We start from the raw sequence: 26819 nt of genomic DNA, 5'->3' as shown, positions 1-26819 counted from the left end.
TTCTAAACTAAATTATACCCAACTTATAACATAAATATAATTTATTATATAATTTATGAATATATCAGTATGAGACTATAAATATTTATAGTCTCATACTGATATATTCATAAATTATATAATAAATTATATTTATGTTATAAGTTGGGTATAATTCGATATAAATATGAGACTATAATTATATAATAAATTATATAATAAATTACATAGTTTTATTTATGTTATATTCATAAATTATATAATAAATTATACTCCCTCCGTCCGCCAAAAGTGGACCACTTTGGCTAGGCACGAGATTTAATAAAATTGGTGATGATTTTGATGTAGTGGAGAAAGGGTCCCACCACTTTATGAGATGTGTGGTTGAAATTGAATTTGATGTGGTTTTTTTGTAAATAAAGAGTGTTTGTAAGGATAAAAGATTAAAGTGGATGGTGGGACCATTTCTATAAAAGGAAAGTGGTACACTCTTTGCGGACGCCCAATATAGTAAAAATGGTCCACTTTTGGCGGACGGAGAGAGTATTTATGTTATAATTCGATATATAATTATGATTATTTTTTTTTCTCAAAAAAAAAAGTATGAGACTATAAATATGATAAAATTATATACTTCTATGAGTTATACAATTAGATATAACTATTATGTCATTATTATATGAGTTATTTGTTAAATATTATTCATTATCTAAATATGTCTTAAATAAATAAGTTATCAATTTTTTACCGTACTGAATTTTTTCGATTTCGGTAATACCGATTATTTTGGTATACCGTTAAAGTGCGATATACCGTGAAAGTACGGTATACCGAAATTCGGTAAGGTATACCGAAAGAAAGGTACGGTAAAGGTTTTGTATATTCTCCATACCGTACTTAAGATATGACGAACTAAGGTATACCGTAACTAGGTAAAAGTAAGGTAAATGTATGAATTTTCTCCATACCGAAGGTAAATGTAAGGTATAAGGTATGATCGATTTAATAAGGTATACCGTACCGTCCCACCCCTACATATATTTAATACGTCAAGTTTTTGTATTGTAGCGTCGCTCCTTCATAATCATAACTAATTTGAGCTTCAAAGCAGCTATAATTAAGTCTGAATTTGTTTTAAGTATTGTCACAAGTCACAAGTTTTCAACTGATAAACATTTATATGGAGTAATAAACAACGCCATTTACTTTAAGAAGTTCGACTCCCCAATCACGTGTGGATTAATGACAATGTGCAGATATTGATACTCCCATTATTAAGTGTTAGATAATACTACCATTTACGTAATAAAGTTAGGTAGAGAAGATAAAATAAATAAATAATCACCGCACTGCGACACAGCAAGTAAAATTGATGATTAAGAAAAAGAAAACAAAAAATGGAAAAAAAGGTAAGAAAAGGGTATTTGGAAAAAGGAAGGGTCCGAAGGGAAGGTAGGTAAGGTAATACTGTAATAGTAACTGCAATTTCCTAAAAAAAATATTTGGAACATAAAGAAAACAAATTCTATACAATTGAGGCGGAGAAAACATATATTTTTATTATTTTTAATTCTAAATTTCCAATGGTTTGACCAAACTTGAATACTTGAATAGTCGAGAGTGTTTTCAACTCATGCATGAATCGCGCCAAATTGTTAAAACCCAAATTAAGAATATTTTTAATTTTTTAATCTTAAATATACGGATTAAATGATGATTGTTGAAATTAAATCATATTCACGTGCACTGATTCAAAACTAGTATGTGTTGCATATGTTTAAATAAGTTAGTAATAGAGAGATATTTAATAACTTTATTAGATATACACAGAAATAGATATTGAAACATTTAAGTATCTTATTAAACAGTCTAATAGAACACTTACAAGTGTCCTACTATGAGGCGTTTGATTTGAATGATACAACATGATTGATAATCCAACTTAATTCAACGTATTAATTTGCATAATTTGATTTCCGATGGATAGCTCAACCCACACTTTAATTATCCAATTAAGTGATTATCTATCATCCCAAAATTAAGTGTATTATCTAATCTATACATATGTATTTCACCTACCAAATGAAACACACCGTGTAAATGTGCACACATGAAAATTTGTGTTACAAAAAATATAGCCATAAAATAATTTTAAATTTGGTTAATGATTAGTATTTGTGTAATATTTGTCATTAAACCCCAAATCGTAAGTCTAAACTCCACTGAAATAAACTAAAATAAACAATGCATTGACCACCGGTATCATTCATATGTGCACATTAATTAACCTCTTTTTTCTTACAAGAGATAGCCTTTTGTTTAGCATTTAACATAGATTAGTTTCCTTGTTATTTCTCAATAGTCCTAAACTAATTAAAATAGGGTGAAATAGAGGTTTGGGGTCTAGGACTAACTTACAGCTTCACACACGATGAACCTAAGGCTAATAAATTGTAATCGTGGTGCATAATTCTTAACCCAATAATTATATTACTCCCTCCGTCCCGGTTTTTGGTATCCAGTTGAGAGCGGCACGAGTTTTAATAAAGTGATTGGTGTGTTGTGAGTGAAATAAGGGTCCCACATTTTATATGAGAATTAAAATAATTAAAGTGGAGTAAGGGCTCCACCTACTTTTACTAAAAATAGAAATGAGTATCAAAATATGAGATGACTAAAAAAGGAAAATTAGATACTAAAAGTTGGGATAGAGGGGAGTAGTATTTAATAAATTTGTTGGTTTCCTTTTCACTATAATTGTTTTGTACACCTATAAGGCTATAAAGTACGGGGATCTTATCTGTTTTTAGTTTGGGTAAACACTATTCACTTACCCAAAGTTGGGTAATAATTTATGATTATTTGGTGATATAGAACTTATCCAAATTTAAGTGTTTTTTATTCTCTTTGTTCCAGTTAAATTAATCATTTTTTTTCAACACAAAATTTAAGAAATTAAATATTTTAAGTGCGATGGTTAATAAAGTAAATAAGTGATTAGATGTTTTATTGCTTATATTTATTCCTTATAAGAAAATTGATCAATTTAATTGAGATGGTCCAAAAAAAATATCGATCAAATTAGTTGGGGACGGAAACAGGATTTGATAACAATTGAATTACCCCAATGAAAATAAATAAATCAATATGCAGTACATGGCCTAATTCTGAAAAGAGTTGGTCTTGGGTACACCTGGATGTACCGTACATCCGGGTTGACCCGTATCCATATCCTGACCCGCATCTTGATCCAAACCAGCATTCTGATTCAAATCATGTAAATGACACTATTCGGTTATAAAAAAAACACACTGTTTGTAATTGACATTATTCTATTATACAAATGACACTACGCATAAATGACACTAAATCTATAACATTGTAAATGACACTGTGTATAATTGACACTATTCAAAAATATAAATAACACTTCCTGTAATTAACACTATAATATTGTAAATGACACTATAATATTTTAAATAACAATATAGTGTTGAAAATATCATTATAATATTTTAAAAATATTACAGTGTCATTTATATAATTAAATAATGTCAACTATAATTAAACAGTGATATTTGTATAATTGAATAATTTCATTTACATGATTTAAATCAAGATATAAATTTAAATTAGTATGTGGAATCAGAATTTAAATAAGTTTGTGGGCTGAATTCAATCCAAAAGTCCACATACACTTGTCACAAACAAAGTGATACACATCATTACAGCTAGGAGTTTGGACAAATGGTGCCATCTACATTTAACTTAGACCCCTCTTTTGTCTTATAGCCAAATATAAGAAAAATCGAAGTTCGTAAATAAATGCTCCCAATAATAATCCTTCATAAAAGCATTTCCATGGCGCATTAAAAAAAAGAAGAAGAAAACAGAGAAAGCATTTCTATGGTGATTTTGTAAATTTGTTTTTACTTTCTAGAACTTTGAGTATATTCAAATAAGAGGAATTTTGAATTTATTTTATCTCGGACATGTGCGTTTTTTATTTTCTTTTAGTCCATATTTAATTAGGTATTTTTGGAGATTGGAAAGAAATTCAATTAATTTAATCTATTATTTATTACTATTTAGTTTGAATAATGAGTTAACCATTACCCTTACTTGAGGCATGAGGGTGTAATCTAATCACTCAATTTATTATCCCTCAAAATAGAGGGAAAATAAAAGAAATATAATTCTTTATTAGTGATTCATTTTCATTGTTAAACCAAACACTCAACAAAAATAATAGTTATTGTTGTCATTATATCCTTTTATTTGATTTCATTCTCTTTTTTATTCTTCTACTTGAATCAAACGAGCACTTAGTTGATAAGGAGAATTTTGTATCTAACCAGAGGGCTTAGCCCACTGGCCACCGGGTCCTCACTTAAGTGAAGTGACCCGGGTTCGATCCCTCTTGGGAGCGAATTGGAGATTGGAGATATAAGGTGGATTTGGTGAATGGAGAGATAAGGTGGTTCTTGGAGTGGATGGGAAACTAATTACTAACATCTAACATGACTTTGACCGATCAAAAAAAAAAAAAAAAAGGAGAATTTTGTATCTATTATCCAAAAGTATTATTGATAGTATTACGCACAATAAGTCATAGTATTACACTGCCTCAGAAAAAGGAAAAAAAAAAGTCATAGTATTACGCACAATAAGTGATAAACTTAGCAAATATAAGTCTTTCCCAAATTCATAAATTCCTAACTAGACGAACATACTTATTCAATCAATTAGGTCATCCAAAAACTTTATACTCCATTCGTCTCATGAAGTTTGAACAGTATTTTTTTTCGGATTGTCTCGAGAACTTTGAACATTTTTTTTATATGACAAAAGTTTTTCTCTTTATTCACATTTTCATTTTTTCACCTACCACACTTAACACACAAAAATACTAACTCTTTAAAACTGATGTCGAAAAGAAATTGCCCAAGCTTCACGAGGGGGAAGTAAATGATTTTTTTTATTATTGTAATGCATTTTCTTGCAACTTTTTCTGTCAAAGTTTCAACTTCAATTTTTAAACAATATACTAATTTAAATAATAATTCAAGGATACGAACAAATATCAAGATCATAGTAGATAGTGTATTATATACAAAACTTTCAAACTTGATATGCGAACTTCGAGCATCTTAAACTTCATTAATTAGGTCACTCCATTGAAATTATATACATTATTAAAAACAAAAGTTGTGCCAACATCTAATGGGACAGGACAAAGTTTTTTAATACAATGTTCTAAAGTATTCAAAGAATTGGCATCAAGCAAGATCAGAGTTTTCATACTACAGGACATCAAGTTCTGTTTTGTTTTCTCCTTTTTGCTTTTATAAAGATAAACAAACATAATCCAGTGTTGGTAGATTATGCTGATTTTGAATGGATTTAATTATAATTCACACGTCACTATACATGTCCAATTACATGACATATGTGTAACATATGTATAATTAATAATTCCACTAAATAAGGAGCCGGAATCATCCAAAATAACAAATTCGAACATGACCGGCCCAAATAAAAATAATAAGAATAAAAATAAAAACACAATAATATTGTATAAAAATTAAATGACTTAAGTATAATAACTTAATATATATTTCAAGAATCTCACCAAATTGACTACCTCATTAGCCCACCCTAAAAAAGCCCACAGGTCCCTTAAAATCCGTTGTGAATATGAAAACGGAGTTCTCGATTTTTTGTGTGGTACGTCCAGGTACAACCCTCCACAGCTAGTGGAAGAGGCGGGGATTGACGTGTGACCGGCACGACCGTCCCGCATGGCAGCCTCGCATTTGGCATATGCCCTAGAACGCCGTTACCATTTTACCGTCGCCCATTTGTCTCCTCACTAATTTTAAAACATTTGCATTTCTTACGTAGTATTTCTCGCCCAGTTATTAGTTAATTTTATGTTCATACAATTATATTATATGAACCATCAGCTTATCAAAATAATTGGTACCCTCTGTCCATCATTTTTTGACATATTTTATAATAGCACAAGTTTTAAGAAATTGATGGAGTATATTGTGAGTGAAAACTTTTCAAAAAAGATATTGTGATGATGGTCCCACTTTATTGTGAATAAAAAACTTATTAAAAATTAAATAGGTAAAAAAATTGATGAATAGATAAAAATGGTAAAATAAATCAAAAATTAATGGACAAAGGGAGTAATATATATAGGTAATGACAAAGAGAGAGAAATATCACTATGATTTTTCTTTCAAATTTTAAGGTTATTAAATGCTTGTTTTTGGCGGCACATGGGCTAGTGGCACATGGGCTAGTATTTCTATGTACTCCCTCCGTTGCAACAATAACGTCTCAAAAAAATGGACACACAAATTAAGAAAATGTAGATAAAGAAAGATATATTATATAAAGTAAATGAGGAGAGATATAGAGAAAGTATTGAAAAAGTAAGAGAGAGATAAAATAGATAAAGAGAGATAGAGTAGGTAAAGTATTTTATTTATTTTTAGTTTGAACATTCTAAATAGGACTAAATAGGGCGCCCAAAAAAAAAAATTTGGGACGTTAATTATTAGAAGGGATGAAGTATTTTTTAGTATAATTGCCTTATCAAAATAAATTTGGTTAAACTCATTTTCCCCCCTTGTGTTAGGTAAAAATCATTATGTAGATGAACACAATTCGTCAATTATTTGTAGAGCGCCAATTTGGCATGATTGTCTTTTTCAAAAATCAATTTGGCAACCTAATAATGCCCTTGTAGTTTATCCTTTTTCTGTCAATTAATGATGCAATTTTTTTAATTTGAAGACGTTGAAAATAAGATTATGTGTAAGAAACTAACTAATGGATTCATCCACATAAGTATGTGAGATCGTAAAATAACTAAACGCATGCTAAAATAGTTATAAAAATACAATTTGCAAGTAACAATATTATAGAATTGCATTGCATTTGACAGTAGGAAGATTCTAAAATTGTCGCTGCATTGCATGACCTCACTAATATAATATACTAGTAATATACATGAATAACAAGTAATATAAGGTCTCAATTTATGTAATACCCGTAAACGTAAGTTAAACTTACTCTTTAATTATATCTACTCTAAATCATATAGTCATTAATAATTTGATGATGACAATGACATGCAATTCTCGGAGTGGTTATATATAGCTATTATGGAGGTGAAATTTGTATTTAGTTATTTTTTTAAAACAAAAACTAATACATCTTGATTAATTGAACATGGAGGTGAAATTTGTATTTAGTTATTTAGTTTTGGATTCAATTTAAAATTTTAATTTATTATGAAATTACGATATCATTTATTTGGGTTGATAGTGTTTTATATTTCGAACTTTCAAAGTTTCATAAAATTTCTCGAACTTTTGTTTCTCTTAAAAAATTCATAACTTTCAGCTTTTTATAAAATATTCCGAACTTTAAGTGTTTTTTTATAAAAATATTAAACTTTCATTTTCTCTTAAAAAATCTCAAACTTTTAGTCCACTACACAAAATTTGGTAACTGAAAGATGACTCTTATCAAATTGATTGCATTCAAATTGTAAATTTTACACTACTAAATTGATAATTTAAGACTTAGGAGTCATCTTTTAGGACCCAGGTTTTGTATAGCAAGACATTTTATGAAAATGAGTATTTTCTTCATCCCATTGATAATGACTCATTACTGTTCGGCATAATTATTAAGAATAATAGTGATTAAAAGATATTCTCTTCATCCCATTGATAATGACTCATTGCTGTTCGACACTGTTATTAAGAATAAGAGTGATTAAAAGATAGAATTGATAAAAAGCGGTGGAGCCCACAACTTTTTGTGAAATAAGATGATTCTCTTTTTTTGGAACAAACCATTATTAATTAGACAGACGAAAAAAAAATGAGCCATTAACATTATCAATGAGACATATGGAGTAAAATTTAAGTTTTTAAAGGAAAAAATTTGAATATTTTATAAAAAATGCTAGTAATTTTTTTTTAAAAAAAGTAAAATAAAATATTTTATAAAAAATATTGAAAGATCCAAATATAAAACACTATTAAGTCTATTTATTTCAACAGTTATTGTTTTTTGAGTTGATTTAGTTCGACAGTTAAAATGATAGGAGTAGAGTAGGGTTCCGATATGTACGACATCAGCATCAACGCTACTAATCTCCGCAACTCACTCATCCCACGTACTCTGCGTTTCTCCGCACGTGCCATGCATCGCCACGGCTCGCATCACTTCCGCTGACGTGTCCCACCACCGCCACGTCACCATCCCTTGAATCTCCATCGCCACGTGTCCAACTACTAATTGCCTCCCCCCTTTATCCATTAAAATTGATTCCTCGCTTCATTTTCTCCTCAGGTAAAAGAAGAAAAATAGAAAAATAAAGAGAATTTATAGAGAGAGAAAGTTCCCGAGGGTGGGAGAAAATTCCTAAACAAAAAGGGACCTCTTTTGTTTTCCTTTTCCGGAGGCGTTGTATGAGCAGATGGCGACGCCGGGGATACAGAACGGCGGCGTTTCCGTGATGGCGGCCGCGCCGACGGTGGCGCCTGTAGATCAGAACGGCCGCTCGGCGGCCTCGCCGAGGCTGTCGTCTCCGATTAGGATCTTTTTGTTCTTCCACAAGGCGATTCGAGCAGAGCTGGATGGCCTTCACATGACTGCCTTGGCTTTGGCGACGAATGGAAGCGGCGGAGACATCAAGCAATTGATGGAGAAGTGTCATTTCTTAAGGTCAATTTACAAGCACCATTGCAATGCCGAGGACGAGGTATGTGCTGATTTTTTTTTTTCCGTTTGGATGTTTGCTTCGTGCCCGAAGTGGATGCTGCTTTTGTTTATTTTAGTTGGCTGAAATTTTTGTGGACTAAAAGTATGCCGTATTATGTATGTGGTTGGAGTAACTGGGCTGTATAAGCATTTCGGATGAAAATATCTAGAATTTAGGTCTGCGTATTTTTTGTTTAATTTATTCTTATTGGAGAGTGTCCTTTTATTTAGTGCTACTAGTTTTCTGTTTAGTAATTAATATGTTTATGCAGCTTGATTTAAGTTTTTGGAAGCTTTTGCAGACGAGTTTTAGTAGATCGTGTTGTTATCTTTTTTTTTTTTTGTTTCCAAATGTTATCTAAATTTTAGTTTTGTCGGTTACGGCGTGCAAGTTTCCAATTTGGCGAAATGAAGCACTTACAGCATGATCTGTAGTTCGTAATACTTATATGTGTTGTTAGATTAGAAAAATAATTAACAGTCTCTGGAATTTTGAATCACCTATCGAGGCAACTAAACCTGACTGCTCATCTTCATCATGCTTTTAATTTTGATCGCTCATTTCTATTTTAAGACATTTTGTTGCTTAAAAGCAAGTTGGAAAAGTATTTTCTGTATTCAAAACCATATCTAGTTAAAGTTTCACATGATTTATGTGTCACAATATCTCATGCCTAAGGAAAATAAGTCGATTAATGATGTTTCTTCAGAAACAGTGTTATCAGAATTATTCAATGCTTAGTTTCTCTGTAGCTTCTTCAGCAGTAGTTGCAAGGATCATTATAGATATTCTCCTTGATTGTTCATACAACTGTTTGGAGTATGCAACCTAACAACTAAAAAGTTTTTCATATATTAATGACAGGTTATATTTCCTGCCCTTGACATCCGTGTGAAGAATGTGGCACGAACTTATTCCCTCGAGCATGAGGGTGAAAGTGTGCTTTTTGATCAGTTGTTTACATTGTTAGGGAATGATATGAAAAATGAGGAAAGCTACAAAAGAGAGTTGGCCTCTTGTACAGGAGCACTTCAAACATCAATTAGTCAGCACATGTCTAAGGAAGAGGAGCAGGTTGAGTTTTGGTCATCCTTGATTTCTTTCTTCGCCAACCCCTATGTCCTTGTCTAACGACCACATAAAATCATGCTTATCACAAAGAAATGTACAGAGAATCTTAGTTAGTGAAAATATATCTGCAAGGCATATTGTTGCCTCGCTGGATCAGCAATAACTCATTTGCATTACCGCTGCATGTTAGGTGGACGAAGTTCATCCCATTTTGTCGATATAAGTGGAGCTAGATCTCCAGTTGTCGCATTATACTCAAGATAGGCTAGGCTTCTTCACAGAAATTGCTTGTCCTAAGCTATATATATTTTTTTTCTGTTGGTTTCATGCAATAAAAACGATAAATTGAATTCAGCAAGGTAGTTACTGCTGTAACATATACATCAGTCCAAAATATAGATATTTATCCCTTGGCTAGAAACATATTATCTTGGACTACAAATGATATACTCAAGAGTACAAAAGGACGCCTTTCTACTTCTGAAATGCTTGGGGATTAAATTTCAGGCAATGCTTCCATCATCTTAACCTGATACATTATAGTGTTGTTTTCCATTTGACAGGTATTCCCCTTACTAAGTGAAAAGTTCTCATTTGAGGAGCAAGCATCATTAGTTTGGCAGTTCTTGTGTAGCATTCCTGTTAATATGATGGCAGAATTCTTGCCATGGCTTTCGTCATCAATTTCACCAGATGAAAGGCAGGATATGCGCAAATGCTTGCACAGAATAATTCCAGATGAAAGGCTGCTTCAACAGGTTAGATAGTTTGATTAGAAACACAAGCAGAAAGGACTTTCTAGTCTTGTTTTCCTGACTTGCCTTCATGTCATTGAAGATTATATTTAACTGGATGGATGGGGTAAAGGTTTGCAACAAGCGTAAACGTTGTGAGGATGTTCCCAGACTCTCCACTAGCTTGGTTAATCTACCTAAGAATGGAGAATGCTCTCATGCATCTCCCTTGACTGACGAAAGAGATCTTCTGCCATCTGATTGTAGTGCTATCAGGTCTTCACTATACCATCCAGTGGATGATATACTGCATTGGCATAAAGCTATCCAGAAGGAATTGAATGATATCGCTGAAGCAGCTCGAAGTATAAAGCTCACTGGAGATTTTTCCGATCTATCTGTCTTCAACAGAAGGCTTCAATTTATAGCTGAAGTCTGTATTTTCCACAGGTATGTTTTTCTTATCTCTTAAACTAGATTTATGCGTTCCAAATTATTTTCTTTGGTACTTCTCTGGACAGTGTTCCTCTATTGAACGATGACTTAAAATTTCTTTGCATTTTCTGCAGCATTGCCGAGGACAAAGTTATATTCCCTGCTGTAGAAATGTCATTTGTCGAGGAGCATGCAGAAGAAGAAAGTGAATTCGACAAGTTCCGATGCTTAATAGAAAGTATTGAAAGTGCTGGAGCTAACTCATGTGTTGAATTTTATTCTGAATTATGCTCACAGGCTGATCACATAATGGAAACAATAAAGAAGCATTTTCTCAACGAGGAAAAACTGGTATGTGATTTGAGCTTGGTTGTTTATGTTTCATATTTGTATGTGTATTTGTGTTTGTGTTTGGCAGAAAGGTTAATTTCTCTTATCAGGAAAGAGTGCTAATCATGAACTCTATAAAGCGTGTGTAAGGTTCATTGATGAGGAAGTTAGCTATCATTCAAAGGTTAATGATACTTAATTTCAGTGCTTCTGGATTTCTCAATGAATTATATTGCAGGTACTTCCACTTGCAAGGAAGCATTTCAGCCCTGAAAGGCAGCGCGAACTTCTTTACCAGAGTTTGTGTGTGATGCCACTCAGATTGATTGAGTGCGTCTTACCATGGTTGGTTGGTTCATTGAGTGAAGAGGAAGCTCGGTGCTTTCTTTGTAACATGCACATGGCAGGTATACTTTGAAGTCCTCTCTTTTCAATCTTTGGGGTTCATCAGTTTATTCCATTTTCCAACAATTGATGCTTTTCATTTCTTCTAACCAAATGATGTTGTTGCGCAGCTCCAGCATCTGACACTGCTTTGGTTACGTTGTTTTCTGGCTGGGCATGCAAGGGTTATCCTAGGGAAATCTGTTTGTCTTCTAGTGCAATTGGTTGTTGTCCTGTCAAGGAGATTGAAGAAACACAAGAGCATTCTGGCAGATCTTGTCGTAACTGTGCCTGTGCAAGTTCTTCCACTGCAACTTGTGGACAAACATGTGAGAGGACAATTGATCAGGGAAGCTTAGTTTGTTCAGTTGAAAATAATGCTTGCACTGTTTCAAAGACAGAATCTCCAAAAGCTTCTAACCAGTCTTGTTGCGTTCCTGGCCTAGGAGTGAATAGCAATAGTCTAGGAATGAGTTCTCTAGCTGCTGCGAAGTCTTTACGCTCGTTATCTTTTGGTCTTAGTGCTCCTTCTCTCAACTCTAGTCTTTTTAACTGGGAAACAGATAATAGCTCCAGTATCAGAGGCCATACATCAAGGCCAATTGATAATATTTTTAAATTTCACAAAGCAATCCGGAAAGATTTGGAATTTCTAGATATTGAGTCTGGAAAACTAGGTGATTGTGATGAAACTTTCCTGAGACAGTTTACTGGTAGGTTTCGTCTTTTATGGGGTTTATACAGAGCGCATAGTAACGCAGAGGATGATATTGTCTTTCCTGCTTTAGAATCAAAGGAAACTCTTCACAATGTTAGTCATTCTTACACATTGGACCACAAGCAAGAAGAAGAACTGTTTGAGGATATCTCATCTGCACTAGCAGAGCTCTCCCAACTTCATGAGAATTTGAGTGCAAAAACAGCCACTGGCAATTTGGGTGAAAATTTATTGGGTTCTTTAAGTTGTATCGATCGTTTAAAAAAGTACAATGAGCTGGCTACAAAGATTCAGGGCATGTGCAAATCCATTAAAGTAACATTGGATCATCATGTTCTGCGTGAAGAGGTTGAACTTTGGCCATTGTTTGACCGGCATTTTTCTGTTGAGGAACAAGACAAGCTTGTTGGCCGCATTATTGGAACAACAGGAGCTGAGGTGCTTCAATCAATGCTGCCTTGGGTAACATCTGCTCTTACTCAGGAAGAGCAAAACAAAATGATGAACACATGGAAGCATGCAACTAAGAACACTATGTTCAGTGAATGGCTTGATGAATGGTGGGGAGGAACCCCTGCATCATCATCACATGCATCCACATCAGAAAATAGCATCTCACAAGGTACATCTGGAAATTAGTCAGTTACTGTTGCACTTTTACATACTAAATTAATGATTGTGTTTGTTTGCTGCTGCTGCTGCTGCTGCTTTTTTTTTTAGTTGGGGGTGGGAGGATTGGGATCCATACCCTGGTCTTTTCACCCTTACAAAAAGGAGGAATTCAGCTAAGCTACAATGCTTGTGGTTAATGGTTGTGCTTATTACTAGTAGGACATGTCACCAATTTGCTAGGCTGACACTTCATAAAGCATTATATGTGTACTTTTTTCAGAAATTGATGTGCATGAATCGATGGATCAAAGTGATCATACATTTAAGCCTGGGTGGAAAGATATATTCCGGATGAACCAAAATGAGCTTGAATCAGAGATACGGAAAGTCTCCCGTGATCCAACCCTTGATCCAAGAAGAAAAGCGTATCTCATTCAAAACCTAATGACCAGGTGCCGCCATCTTACTAGCATCTGAATGTTTGGTTTTTCGTTGGAATAGTTGTCATTTTGGTTAGTTTATCATAGGACATTAACTTACTCAGATCACTGTAACTATCGTTTAGTCGGTGGATAGCTTTTCAGCAGAAGTTCTCACAATCAAGAACTAGTAAAGCTGATGATGATAAAGATTTACTTGGACGAACCCCATCATATCGTGATGCTGAGAAACAAATCTTTGGATGTGAGCATTATAAGAGAAACTGTAAGCTGCGTGCTGCTTGTTGCGGCAAGCTATTTGCATGCAGGTTCTGCCATGATGAAGTGAGCGACCATTCAATGGATAGGTATCTCCTGAAGAAGAGACTTGATTATTTGTACTTCGTGTTTCTAAATTTAAGGGAATTCTCAGTATTTCATTATATCTGCAGGAAGGCAACATCTGAGATGTTGTGTATGAATTGCTTACAAATTCAGCCGGTTGGACCAGTTTGCACAACACCTTCTTGTAATGGGCTTTCAATGGCCAAGTACTATTGCAGCAGCTGCAAGTTCTTCGATGATGAACGGTGAGCTTCGATTAGTTTTATTTTCCTTCTTGTAGTCTGTTACAGAATATATTTTCTACTTGGTAGTTGAAATTTCAAAGGACCATGTTACTCCATCAAATGTTCATAGGGTTTGTTTACTATTATCTTAACTTCTCCAGTTGGATGAATCATGAAACTATAATTTTCATCCTTATTTGGTATCATATTTCTGGTTTTTGCTTTTCAGGGATGTTTATCACTGCCCATCCTGCAATTTGTGCCGTGTTGGAAAAGGTCTTGGTATTGATTTTTTCCATTGCATGACATGCAATTGTTGCCTTGGGATGCAACTAGTGGACCACAAATGCAGGGAGAAGGGTCTTGAAACCAACTGCCCGATATGCTGTGACTTTTTGTTCACTTCAAGTACGGCTGTCAGGGCTCTTCCATGTGGTCATTACATGCATTCTGCTTGTTTCCAGGTCTGTCCCTTGATATATTTTTCTGGTTTCGATTTCTATCTTTGACAAACAATTGACATTAGCGCCTCTACTAATCTCACACTATCTCATTCACACCAGGCATATGCTTGTACACACTACAGCTGTCCTATTTGCAGCAAGTCAATGGGAGACATGTCGGTAAGGACAAGCTTTTCAAATTTAAAGCAATATTTTGTTTATGCTATTTGTGAAATTGAGTTGAGACGGAGTATAGATTGTATGTAATGATTCTCCTCTAGTTATGTAACTTATGTTCAAGGTGCAGTTATTTCAGAGTCATCAACAATCACCCATTAAAGGCACCAGACTTCTATATGCACACATAATATGCACATGTTGGTTTATATCATTAGACTTAGGGGGGTGTTTACTTTGCATGATAGAGTATTTTTATCCTCAAGGGTAGGATTTCTTCAATCTCACCCTTTCAATGAGACATGAATCAAGCAAAACTAGCTTAAAGGATAGAAATAATCAAGGGCCTTGGGATATCCCAAAGTTTCAATCCATGGAAGTAAACAAGGGATTAGCCTTGCTATTTTTATCTATCAAGGCTAATACTCAAAAGTAAACACTCCCTTAGAGGTTGAATGACTGAGCTTATGAGCTCTCGAAAAGTGTGATAAAATAATCTCCTAAACATCTTATAAGTTGTAAAAATAAGCTCCAACAACTTGCAAGTTTATAAGTTCACCAAAAAATAAGTTCCTCAACTCCAACTTTTATAATCTTATAAGCTACAATCATTTTACTAAAATAACTCTACAATGACTTGTTATTTTCATCGTATATACCTTTCGAAGTTAATATTTCGTCAATTTTATCTCTCTAACTCACAATTCTCTCTTTAGCTTACCCAGACACTTTGATAACTTTTAAGCCTTGAAACGTTACATCTTATAAGATCTTGAAACATCTTATAAGTTGTTGGAATTTATAAGCTGTCCAAAATAAGCTTTAGCCAAACACCCCCTTAGAGGTTGATGACAGTTGAATATATAGTAGCCTGTGCTAATACTGCTTCTCTGTCCTCGTACTTTCTGTAATCATTCTTCTCGAGTAAGTTGCATTCTTGTGCTGTAAACATTCCAAAACACACTGCTATCTATCTGCTTTGGGTCAACGTCTCAAGTTATGTTAGACCACTCACCTGACACTGAAGTAGCATTGTATACGTTCGTGTTTCTTTTATTTGTATGGAGTTGAGATGGGGAATGCAGACATTGGTGTAGTCCGCAGCTCGCATGACAATATATTATGTGATATACGCTTGGTTCTCTTCGTCTTCATACTGTTCATTCTGATGAAGCTCACGTTATCTAGTCTAGTAACTGGGTTTGCTTTTTACTAAGAAACCTCTCCTACCAGGTTTACTTTGGAATGCTCGATGCTTTAATGGCGTCAGAGGTGCTACCCGAAGAATATAGAGATGGGTGTCAGGTGAGTTTCTCTCTCTCTCTCTCTCTCTCTCTCTCTCACTCTCATTTTGTTTCAGCCATCATCTTTTGCACGACCGATTGAGACTCTCGAGTGTTTGATCTGCAGGACATCTTGTGCAATGACTGCGATAAGAAAGGAACTGCACCGTTTCATTGGCTGTATCACAAATGTAGCTTCTGTGGCTCGTATAATACAAGAGTAATCAAGGTTGATCGGGATAATTGTTCTACTTAACTAGAGAAGTTTTCTATTCTTCCCAGAATTCATTTGTGTATATTGATGGTTGGTGGTACGACGTGGGCTTTACACATCATGTAAATGGTCTCCAATGTTTTCGAACAAAATTTTGTTTCTTTTTGCTTTTTTCTTTTGTATCTGTTTTTTTTTTTTTTTTCCATTATATACGTGGAATAGATAGAACTTCACTCCTTATTGTCAATAGTACTTTGCTTGGTAGATGTCAACATGATCGAATAAAATGGATAAAGATCCACTTAATTTCCTATTATGGTTGTTTAGCTTATGTATAACGTTAGTGGTCATATTTAAAAAACAAAAAAAAAAATTCGACGGATTTGGACAATTTCCTAAAATTATTTGCTTAGTCTCAATTATTCTTTACAATATCAATAAAAGACCTAAACTAATGATATTGTGTATAAATTATCCTCACTTTGATGAAATTTGAGAAAAACACATTATGTCATTATATTTATAGTCCTTTCTACTTTCTTCATGGTGTTCTTGTACGACTTAATTGCTATATAAGTTAGCACTCCGTCAATAAAAGTGTTATTTTTGGTACAATGTTAATAAATTGAGCCTTTTATTGATATTACTGAAGGATTCTTGCATCTTTGGAATTATATAAATAGTTTTGGATTTAATTTGATAATTGTCAATAACTTTTACCTGTAGCTACGAGATGAGGAAACATGTGCTAATTTGTTTTCGAGGAGTTGAAGATGGATGAGATTTGGGTTTGTATTATGAAATGATGATGCTATTTAAACTCGATGTGATGGTTTCTATATCACAAATTAGATTTACAAGAGCATATTGCGTGTGCTTTATATATTGATGCATTGCTTTTTATTAACAGAAATAGATTTACATTAGTGATTAGAAATCATTTTGGAGTGTATGTATTAACGAGGCAAAATCCCTGTTTTGAAATAAATGAAGGCGGTCACTGCCTTGAGCCTTCATTCAAAAAGAAGAAAAAGAGAAAGCAATCGGGAAATAATTGAAATACGAGTCGCGAAAAGGAAAGATTGCACGAAACGCGCATAGTATTATTATTAACCAATTATTTCCTTTCTACAGAAAAAGCAACCAATTGACTGTTAGCTCTTAGCTCCGATGATCGTAATTAATACTGATACGATAATAATATTATTGAAAATAGGAGTATTTTCTAATTCCATGACCACTTGACGCCAGCAAACGAGGAACAAAAAATAAAATACATAAAACAAATACTTTAAAATCATTTCTTCTTCTCCGCCCGAATTCGAAAAGCCGAGGTAATTCCTTAAAAACCCTAGATTCTATCTGTGAACCCGTGTTTCTTTTATTCAGATGGAGCTGTTTGCTTTTCGATTTGCTTTTGGGCAATTGAAAATTCGTGTGGAATAGATCTTACAGACAACTAGAATTTCGTACAACTATTTGTCATTGGCAAACCCTTGTTTTTGTTGATTTATGCGTTTATTTCGAGAAACGTTTTTTCAGCGATCCGAGGCATTGGATTTAGCAGCTATTCCAGCTCGTTTCTCCCAAATATTTTGAAATTTGTAAATCTTGATTGCATTTGCTTGCAGATTTGCAGACAAGGCGACTGCTAGTACGTGGAACGCGACTCTTGACGTATTTAAGGATGTTTTTCGGATGCTGAAATATCAGTAATTGAAATTTTGAAGGTTGGGAGAAGAAATATAAAAGGGGAGAGATTGGTGAATTTTGACAGAAAGAAAATTTTGGAAAAGAGAAGGGATAGGTGGTGAACTTCGGAAAGAGGAACAATGGCGGGGTCAAAAATGGAGGGAACATCAGCACCTGCGTTGCGGCGAGACCCGTATGAGGTGCTTTCTGTTTCCAGGGATTCTTCTGATCAGGAAATTAAGACTGCTTACAGAAAGCTTGCACTAAAGTACGCGCTTTGCTTCACCTTTTTCTCTGTTTCCATGCTCTTATATATTGTTCTTTTAGCAGCATTCTCGAATTTAGATGGTTCGGTACATTCGAATAACTGTGAGTTCATTTTTGGGGGTCTAATTGTATTCTTTTGATACTTGTGGTATCTTTCATCTTTATGAAGATTGGTTTTGATTAGGCTTGAGTTGAATGGGAACTCAAGGGTTGAAGGAATCTACTGGTACTGAAGGAGATGTTTGATTATGTTCTCATTTAATGACTGTCATGAAATTTTCCGGTTTGATCAAAACAGAATGGATTGAGCTTTCCATTGTTAGTGGATCTTTTGATCATGCTGTTTGATTTGCCTTGATAATTTCAACTTTAAGATAAATCAACTTGGATAGTATGTGAAAGATGAGTGAAATAGGTTCGTGAATATGTTTCATTCTTTCTTTTTTTTTTGATAAATTAACAGTATTAAATAAAGAAATTTAAAGACCGCGCCACAGGGGACTCGAACCCGAGACCTTTAGCCTTAGACATTAACCCCTTACCGCTTGGCCAACACACGCACACATATACTGTTAATTTATAAAAAAAAATAAAAAATTTCATTTATTGTAACTACAATGAGGCTTCCGGACCTGTTTTTCGTGAAACTACCACAACACATGAGTCAACAAACTTTATGTTTTGAGGTTTCTTAGATTTGTTAAGGACAAGTCCTGTCGGTTGTCAGGTATCATCCGGATAAGAATGCTAACAACCCTGAAGCTTCAGAGCTTTTCAAAGAGGTTGCATATTCCTATAGTATTCTGGCTGATCCAGAGAAAAGGAGGCAATATGATAATTCAGGATTTGAGGTACTCTCCTGTCTTCTTGTTAGTTTTGTGTTTTTGGGTTTTATTCTATTCTACCTATCACAAGATACGCAGGTGATTTAAGTGCATATTTATTACCCGAACAGAAGTTAAATAAGAATTTATATTCGTTGTGTATTGTTTGATTGGTCTTTCTTCTTTCCGGTCATTTATGTGAGGGTGTCTTTTAATTTCTGTGGCATCTTGTATTGGTGATAATAAGGCCCTTGATGCTGAAGGAATGGACATGGAGATTGATTTGTCAAATCTTGGAACTGTCAACACAATGTTTGCAGCTTTGTTCAGGTTTTATTCTTTTCCGAAAGTCGATCTTTTCATACTATAATTAAGTTGTTAGCTTACTACTGTCGACTCAATTCGATAGCAAATTGGGTGTGCCGATCAAGACTACAATTTCTGCCAATGTTCTTGAAGAGGCTTTGAATGGTACGGTTACAGTTAGACCTCTACCTATTGGAACTTCTGTGAGCGGAAAGGTGTGTAACCCTCTACCAGAATAAAAAAACCTAGTCATGTTGCTGCTGTCTTCTTTATTCGTCTTTATGTTTGATCTAACTGTGACTGTATTATCCAATGATTCATTACCAGGTTGAAAAACAGTCCGCTCACTTCTTTGGTGTAACTATCAGTGATGAACAAGCAGAGTCAGGAATAGTAGTTAGAGTGACATCAGCGGCCCAAAGCAAATTTAAGGTGCCTTCCTACTTTGTGCTATCTGCGATGGACAGAAACACTTGTTTATTGTATTCTAGTTAACCTTTATCATGAACTTAAGCGGGTTAACTTCATGGATCAATTTCTTTTCAGCCTTCTTAGAGGCTCATATCTATGTTTTAAAGTAACTATAATAAGGCTCCAGATAATTAGAGTTACTGAGTTATATCCTTGTACTTGCTGAAAAAAGTTCACTTTTTCTCTTTGATGTTCTTATAATGCATATAGCTCCTTTCTAATGGTTTAACTTGTAATTTTTAGCTCCTGTACTTTGAACAAGATGCAAATGGGGGATATGGTTTGGCATTGCAGGTATTTTTTACTTCCATTTCCATGTTTATGATTATGTTGCTATTTGTTTGTCTTGACCTTATCTTAAAATTCATTTCCAAGATGGTGGGTGATTTGCTCTCATATCAGATCAAGTCAAAAAATCAAGCTTAAGATGAATTTCATAAATTTCTTGAGGTTTTCTATACGGAAGCTTCAACCTCTTTCTTTTTTATGTCTTAGATTCTCACCATCAAACTATGTTTATTATCTTTTGAGTTATACTTTTAAAACAATAGAGCAGAAAGGGCTTCCTAATGGAGAAGTGTAACACATTTTGCTGACTTGTACCACTGTTCATACAGGAAGATAGTGAAAAGGCAGGCAAGGCTACATCGGCTGGAATGTACTTCTTGCATTTTCAAGTGTATAGGATGGATTCAACTGTAAATGCGGTATGTACACTCCCTGTTCCCTTAACTTGAGAGCTCATATTCTATAATTTTGTTGATGAGTACTTCTTTGGTGATGTAGTTGGCGATGGCTAAGGACCCAGAAGCTGCTTTCTTTAAAAGACTGGAAGGTCTTCAACCATGTGAGGTTTCAGAACTCAAAGCTGGCACTCACATATTTGCTGTATATGGTTAGAACTTCTAATGGCATCTTTGTTTGTATTTTTCTTTGTATGTGAATCTGAATATTAAAGTTTGCTTTATAGATTTTATAGAAAATACGAACTCATTTGGGATTATTTTTTGTGTGATTCCTGCAGGAGATAACTTTTTCAAACCTGCTACATATACAATTGAGGCCCTTTGTGCAAAGACATATGAGGATACAACACATAAGCTTAAGGATATTGAAGCACAAATTTTGTGTAAGAGAAATGAGTTACGGCAATTTGAGACAGAATATAGGAAGGTATAACTTCATTCCTGCTTACAATTATTTTGTAGTAGTGGATGCATTTCTTAACACACAATCGCTCATCCTCTTCGTATTTCAGGCACTGGCACGATTTCAAGAAGTCACTAACAGATATACTCAGGAAAAGCAGTCTGTAAGTTTGCATTTCAAGATTCCTTCATAAGTTCTTGGTTTTGTAGTTTCAGTTCTTGTCTGGCTAAGTTCTAAACTCTGAAGCTTATTCCCCTTTTATCCAGTTACAGTATCTCGGTCATATGAGAATATTGCTATGCAATGAGAAGAGTATTACTGAGTCTTTTTGTAATTAATCTGCCTTTGAGGTTTTGCTAAGATCTTTTGAGCTGGACGCTGATATGCAGTGTCTCAGTGGGCAGGCAGGTACTTTTTTGTGTGGGGGTGGGATAGGGTGTTGTGTGAACATTCATGCCAATGTTTTGAAGCCTTATTGTTTGTCTATGAACAAATTCGAAGTTAAAGAGGACGCTCACAAATAGAAGAGGGACCTCTGAGATCCATTTTCCAGTGTTCGTATTGGACCACTGTCCTTCACATGAGATTTCTGCTATATGGGGACACTTCTGATTCAGTAGGAGCAATTGAGTTGTCTTCACCCTCCTAAGAGCATTTGTATTAACCTGCATTTGTACTCTAGTTTACCTTGTCTTCATCTTCATCTTTTCGTATTTTCTCTCAATTAAGCAAGCCATCTTAGTTAACTGGTACCACACAACTTCTAATTTACTTGCTGACTTATCAAGTCAACCTTTTCTGTTTGTGGCTTTTTTTTTATTCTCACCATCATTCATGGTATTGATTCAACAGGTTGATGAGCTGCTAAAACAGAGAGATAGCATCCACTCTTCTTTTACCGTTTCAAGGTCTGTTTCTTTCCCAGGGAGTGGACATTTTAGCAATGGAAGTAGCAGCAAACTCGGGGAAGATTATAAATCTGAGAGCCCAGGGGAAGAGGGCAGTTCAGATTCGAAGGATAAATCTTCAAAGAAGAAATGGTTCAACCTTAACCTCAAAGGATCCGACAAAAAGTGAATGGTGTTGGAGCTACAACTACCTGCTTTCCAAGGTTTGAAGTTCGTTCTTTCCTTCATGTTTTTATGTGTAGCAGTTTTCTGTCTGTATAAGGCTCGACCCTTATTATTTGGTGGAGTTGCATGCTATTCTTGAGGATGTTCCCTTATGGTTGGTCTGTCATATTATTGCTGTAAAATGTATGTAATTAGGTCTCTATTCTTGGAGCTGTTCGTCGCCCGATGTTGGAGCTGGGATAGTTTGTAGAATAGTCGAAGGAAATCAATTTATATTTGTTCTGGTTTCACTGTAACACTAATTTTGTTTGTAACTCAATTCTTTACTTTTGTCAGTTGCATTGGGGTTTCCGGATATTATGCTTGTTGCAGGAGGTAATTGAATTCTTGGATTAAATAATCAAATCCAAATTCAGAATTTTATTTATTTTAGCCCACTTTTTTTGCTCAAGAGTCGTGTGATTATTAAAAGTGCCTTCGCCAGATATAAAGTTACTGTGAAATGGAAGCTGCTTTTCGTTCACTCTCCAAATCTTGAAAAAATTTATGCTTTGACATAGCCTTTAAAGATTAGGACATATATTTTTGTTTATTATTTAGTATGGATTGTGACTAGATTTTCAACTTTTTCTTCAATCTTTTATGTATTGTACCATATTTTCGGGATTTTGTTGTTCTTTGCTATCATTCTTGTCCCTGTTACGATCGGATCTATCATCGATGTTAATTAATTTGGGTTCGACTCATTTGGTTTCCCCGATTATCTTAACCGGTTAAATTTAACGCGATGCCAAACTTTTGATGTTAAATTATTACTCTCAGTCGAGCTTTTAGTATTCATTTGAAAGTGGCACGAGTTTTAATGAAGTGGTTGTGTGTGTTATGAGTGGAATAAGAGTTTCATTTTTTATGTGAGTGTTAAAGTAATAAAGTGGAGCAAGAGTTTCACCTACTTCTACTAAAAATAGAAATGGATACTAAAATATGAGACGGTTAAAAAAGGAAAATTGAATATTAAACGTTGGGACGTATGGATTATTATTATTATTATTATTATTATTATTATTTGATGTTGGGATTTATTTTTGTGGCATGTTTGGTACGCGGTATGAGATAATGTATGATATTTTTAAGGGTAAATTTGGTATAAAATCATAATAAATTTTCAAATTTTGGTTTTTTCCACAATCTTTCATTGTTGTTTCAAAATTCATAATAAATCATTTTTTTGAAATTCCCCACGATGACAGATTTCGATCAAAAATTTAAATGACGTGGCAATACAATGTAATTACATGGAAATTATGTGACATGACAATCTAATTGCCCCCTGCGTTTTAACGATGCTTGATCCCGTTAGAGCCGCGCTTGGGGCGGCCGTTAAAACGTAGGGGCATTTTGCTTCAGTTTTGAAACATTGAGGTAGTAAACAGCGTTAAACCTGACGTTAGAGTGTTAAAGGCGATAGGGGTGTCAACGTTGAAGGGGAAAGTGGTACTTGACCCTTAAATATGCCACATCATTCAAGTTCGGCGCCACGTCATTTAAAAAATTCGCCGAAAAATCACAATATGGGAAAATTCCAAAAAAGTGATTTATTATGTATTTTGAAACAAGAATGAAAGTTTGTGGGAAAAATCAAAATTGGAAAATTTTATTATGGTTTTAAACCAAATTTACCCAATTTTAAATTGAGATATTTTTTACCATGTCATATTAATATCATGTTTGGTAGAATGCATGAAAATATCACTAAAATATACTCCCTCCGTTCCAATAATAACTTTCCGAATTTTCTTTTTGGGCTTCTCATTTATAATGTCTCAACTCAAAAAAGGAAATAATTTACTCTTATCTACTCTCTCGATTTCTCTTCTAATTTATTTTATCTACATTTTCTTAATTTGCAAGCCTATTTTTTTGGGATGGAGAGAGTAATATGTTGTTTGGTATGATGTATAAAGATTATATATAAAGTTTTAATTTCTAAAATGTCCTTATAATTAAATTATTTAATAATTTCACTTTAGTTGATATTAGGACAATTTAGTCAATAACAAATGAGTTCGAGGGTTTTTTAGGACAGTAACTTAGGTTGATTTGGAAATTAGGACACAAATTTTCGGACTAGTAAAAATAGGACATTGATTTTTTTAGAGTAAAATAGGACGCTAATTAATAAGCGTCGTAAAAATAGGACATTTCTCGGCCAATAATCAATGTCCTATTTTTACTAGTCAGAAATTTTTTGTCCTAATTTTCAAATCAACATAAGTTACTGTCCTAAAAAATCCTCTAACTCATAACAAATTAATATATGTTATAATTAAAAGGGTTTATTAAAAGTAATAGGACATTTGTAATGGGACGGAGGGAGTATCTATTATTAAATATTAGAATATTAAAATCAAATTTATAATACCTATAATAGAATATTAAAATCAAATTTATAATATTTTTAAACAATCAATATAATATCTTGTTATATATATAACAAGATATTATATATTATTTCATAATATATATATATATATATAATATATATTATATATATTTCATAATATATATATATATATTATGAAATAATTAATATAAAATAATTAATCATCGAACTTAATCTTTGTAAAAATAAATCAATCAATTAACAATAATTTATACATAACAATTTAATACTTATAATAAATATCAATACATCTATAATGATGAATAATGATCTAAATAAGGTAATGTTAAAATGAGCTGAAATAAGAATTTATTAAGAAGCAAAGAAAAAACAAAAAAATCTGGCACCCTTGAGAGCACAGAAACGCAGACTAAAGGTCGGACCTCATTAAAACCTATCTTAGCAAAATCCCAAGGGGGAAAAAACCAAGATAGGAAAAAGAGTGCCCGTCTAAGTACGAAAAAATGAAAAAGAACTCATAGAGTGAGAAACGGGAAGACACCATTGTCCTCAAGCTGCCCGATTTTCTCACTCGCAGAAAAGAGAAACGAAAGCAAAAGCAAAGAACCACCAACAAACCAACAAAGACCATCCAGGTGATAAAACACTGGAATAAGAGCGAAAAACTCGACGCTAGCAGAGGAAGCAGAAAACTTCGTGCCACGAAGTCACCAAAAGTACCTGACCCCCCAAATCCCAGCCTCGAGCGCACCCAAGAGCTGTAAAAGAATCCAGGAGACGCCCCCAAAACACACGAACTGTCCAACCGTCCCCACCAAAAACTCGACAGTTACAGCCGTCAGAACCGCAAACCTCCAGAAGTGCCACCCAAAGCCACATCCGCAAACGATCTTTAGTCGACCACTCGCGTAAAGAAAGGAATATAGAGGTCCTCAATAACCAATTGACGGATGTCCGGAATATCATGCAACCAATAACCTTCGGTAACTACGTCAGAGGCCAAACAGTTCGCCACTCTGTTGCCTTCAGGAAAAATATTGGAGATCCTAAAAGTGATGGCTGTCATGTATGAGAGAGCCTGAGCCCAGCGGGCCTTGAAACACCACGGAAATATCAGTGAGCCGGAGCTAAACAGGCTGACCACAAAAGTGGAATCCGCCGCGAACCAAACCCGTTGCCAACCAGTCCTATGTGTGCATTCCATGGCAATAATAAGAGCATACAATTTAGCTTCAAACGTGGCGTCGTGACCCCCTGAGAAGTGGAAGCAGCCAATAACCTCGTTAAAAGAATTTCTAATAACCCCGCCGGCGTGCATAATGCCATTCCAAATGGAACCATCCGTGTTGATTTTCACCCAGCTTGGCGGAGGAAGCTGCCATGCAATATAGATAAATATACGTCGGAGGTCGTTTGGGCCTTGCCAGGAACAGAGAGAGCATGAAGAATCAAAAGATCAGAAACTTGGTGTATAATTGAGATTAAATTGAAACTTGGATAATTTTCTAGTTAAATTATAAGGTCATGTTATAATTGCGATTAAATTGAAAATTAGTGTAGTTTCTGCTCAAATTATAAGGTCGTGTTATAAAAAAAAAATTGACGAGCTATGGGATTTTCCAGCAATAACCCCTAATTAAAATTCGTATTACATATATTGTCTCAGATGTAATATGGATAATCACACAAATTTGTATAATTTCATCGGACTATTGGATTTATAAAGGATCATGTGTTTCGTATTACTTCTTATCAAATAAGATATTTGAGCGCCATAGTTATATTATATACCTTAATGACTTGTACCAAACCAGCCATTGATATGTACTTGTTTATACATATAAATAGACCAATACAATATCACATAAATTAAAAGGTGGATATTCTTAAAGCGAAATGTCTTAAATTTAAATCTTTAAGAATTCTGCAGGTTGCCATAAACTCAAAAAAAAAAAATGATTTTTTTAAATCTTTCGTGGTTGATTAATTGTCAATATCATAAAAATTGCCAACAAACAATGGCAGATTGACAGGAAACCCCTTAATCAGTTATTTAAACTTGAATTTATGGGATTTACACATAACTGCCACAAAAGGCCATCTTAGGTTATCTGTACCTAGACTTGTTGAATGCAATTATTTAGCCCCAAAAATTAGATGATATAAATATATTATTTTTCAGGCATGACCTAATAACAAGAACGCTTAACTTGTAGCTACATTATTAATAATTTATTTTTTTTGGGTAGGAAACTTGCTATCTTTACTTAAGTTTAATGATATAAATCTATGCAGACAGATTACATTCCACTTCAACTTCGGTGGCCCAACTCATTGATTGCCTCCAAAACTTGGAAAAAAAAGATTGATTGATTATTTAAGGTTCTTAATTTCTTTAAGAAATAGGCAACCATCATGTTTTGTAGAGCATTTTATAACTAAAAATCTAACTATATGTATGTTTTTCTCAA

At 34.0% G+C, this 26819-nt stretch overlaps 2 protein-coding genes across 8 annotated transcripts; both read left to right on the top strand.

Annotated features, from left to right (window-relative positions):
- Positions 1-8335: 8335 nt before the first annotated feature.
- On the top strand, positions 8336-16475 carry LOC130986410 (zinc finger protein BRUTUS). Its single transcript, XM_057909811.1, has 14 exons — positions 8336-8773; positions 9638-9847; positions 10408-10602; positions 10682-11028; positions 11148-11364; positions 11582-11750; positions 11859-13067; positions 13338-13509; positions 13623-13844; positions 13929-14066; positions 14275-14509; positions 14609-14668; positions 15899-15970; positions 16076-16475. Exons 1-14 carry the CDS (start codon positions 8489-8491, stop codon positions 16202-16204), a joined length of 3660 nt encoding a protein of 1219 aa, XP_057765794.1. The 5' UTR covers positions 8336-8488; the 3' UTR covers positions 16205-16475.
- A 748-nt stretch (positions 16476-17223) lies between these two features.
- Positions 17224-22376, top strand: LOC130986409 (chaperone protein dnaJ 15). Of its 7 annotated transcripts, none has more exons than XM_057909807.1 (13): positions 17224-17496; positions 17794-18122; positions 18849-18972; positions 19193-19275; positions 19355-19466; positions 19579-19683; positions 19966-20016; positions 20340-20429; positions 20509-20617; positions 20747-20895; positions 20981-21034; positions 21724-21982; positions 22281-22376. In XM_057909807.1, the coding sequence occupies exons 2-12, from the start codon at positions 17995-17997 to the stop codon at positions 21946-21948; spliced, it is 1230 nt and encodes a 409-aa protein (XP_057765790.1). In that variant the 5' UTR covers positions 17224-17496; positions 17794-17994; the 3' UTR covers positions 21949-21982; positions 22281-22376. The 7 variants fall into 7 exon arrangements, with proteins under 7 accessions (XP_057765790.1, XP_057765788.1, XP_057765793.1 ...); XM_057909805.1 differs by having other exon boundaries at positions 22140-22376; XM_057909810.1 differs by lacking the exon at positions 17224-17496 and adding an exon at positions 17540-17631.
- The last annotated feature ends 4443 nt before the right edge of the window (positions 22377-26819 follow it).

Source organism: Salvia miltiorrhiza, chromosome 5 (assembly GCF_028751815.1).
Source record: "Salvia miltiorrhiza cultivar Shanhuang (shh) chromosome 5, IMPLAD_Smil_shh, whole genome shotgun sequence".
Classification (NCBI taxonomy): domain Eukaryota; kingdom Viridiplantae; phylum Streptophyta; class Magnoliopsida; order Lamiales; family Lamiaceae; genus Salvia; species Salvia miltiorrhiza.
The sequence above is the reverse complement of the archived record's forward strand: the minus strand, read 5'-3'. Positions and strand labels throughout refer to the sequence as shown.

What these genes read in the sequence shown, in the direction of transcription:
- LOC130986410 (XM_057909811.1), top strand. Translation starts at nt 8,489, where the DNA reads ATGGCGACGCCGGGGATACAGAACGGCGGCGTTTCCGTGATGGCGGCC. An exon ending in ATTCAAAACCTAATGACCAG is followed by an intron (nt 13,510 to 13,622) that starts GTGCCGCCATCT and finishes ACTATCGTTTAG; the next exon opens with TCGGTGGATAGCTTTTCAGC. An exon ending in AATATAGAGATGGGTGTCAG is followed by an intron (nt 15,971 to 16,075) that starts GTGAGTTTCTCT and finishes TTTGATCTGCAG; the next exon opens with GACATCTTGTGCAATGACTG.
- LOC130986409 (XM_057909807.1), top strand. Translation starts at nt 17,995, where the DNA reads ATGGCGGGGTCAAAAATGGAGGGAACATCAGCACCTGCGTTGCGGCGA. An exon ending in CGGCCCAAAGCAAATTTAAG is followed by an intron (nt 19,684 to 19,965) that starts GTGCCTTCCTAC and finishes TGTAATTTTTAG; the next exon opens with CTCCTGTACTTTGAACAAGA. An exon ending in TTGAGACAGAATATAGGAAG is followed by an intron (nt 20,896 to 20,980) that starts GTATAACTTCAT and finishes TTCGTATTTCAG; the next exon opens with GCACTGGCACGATTTCAAGA.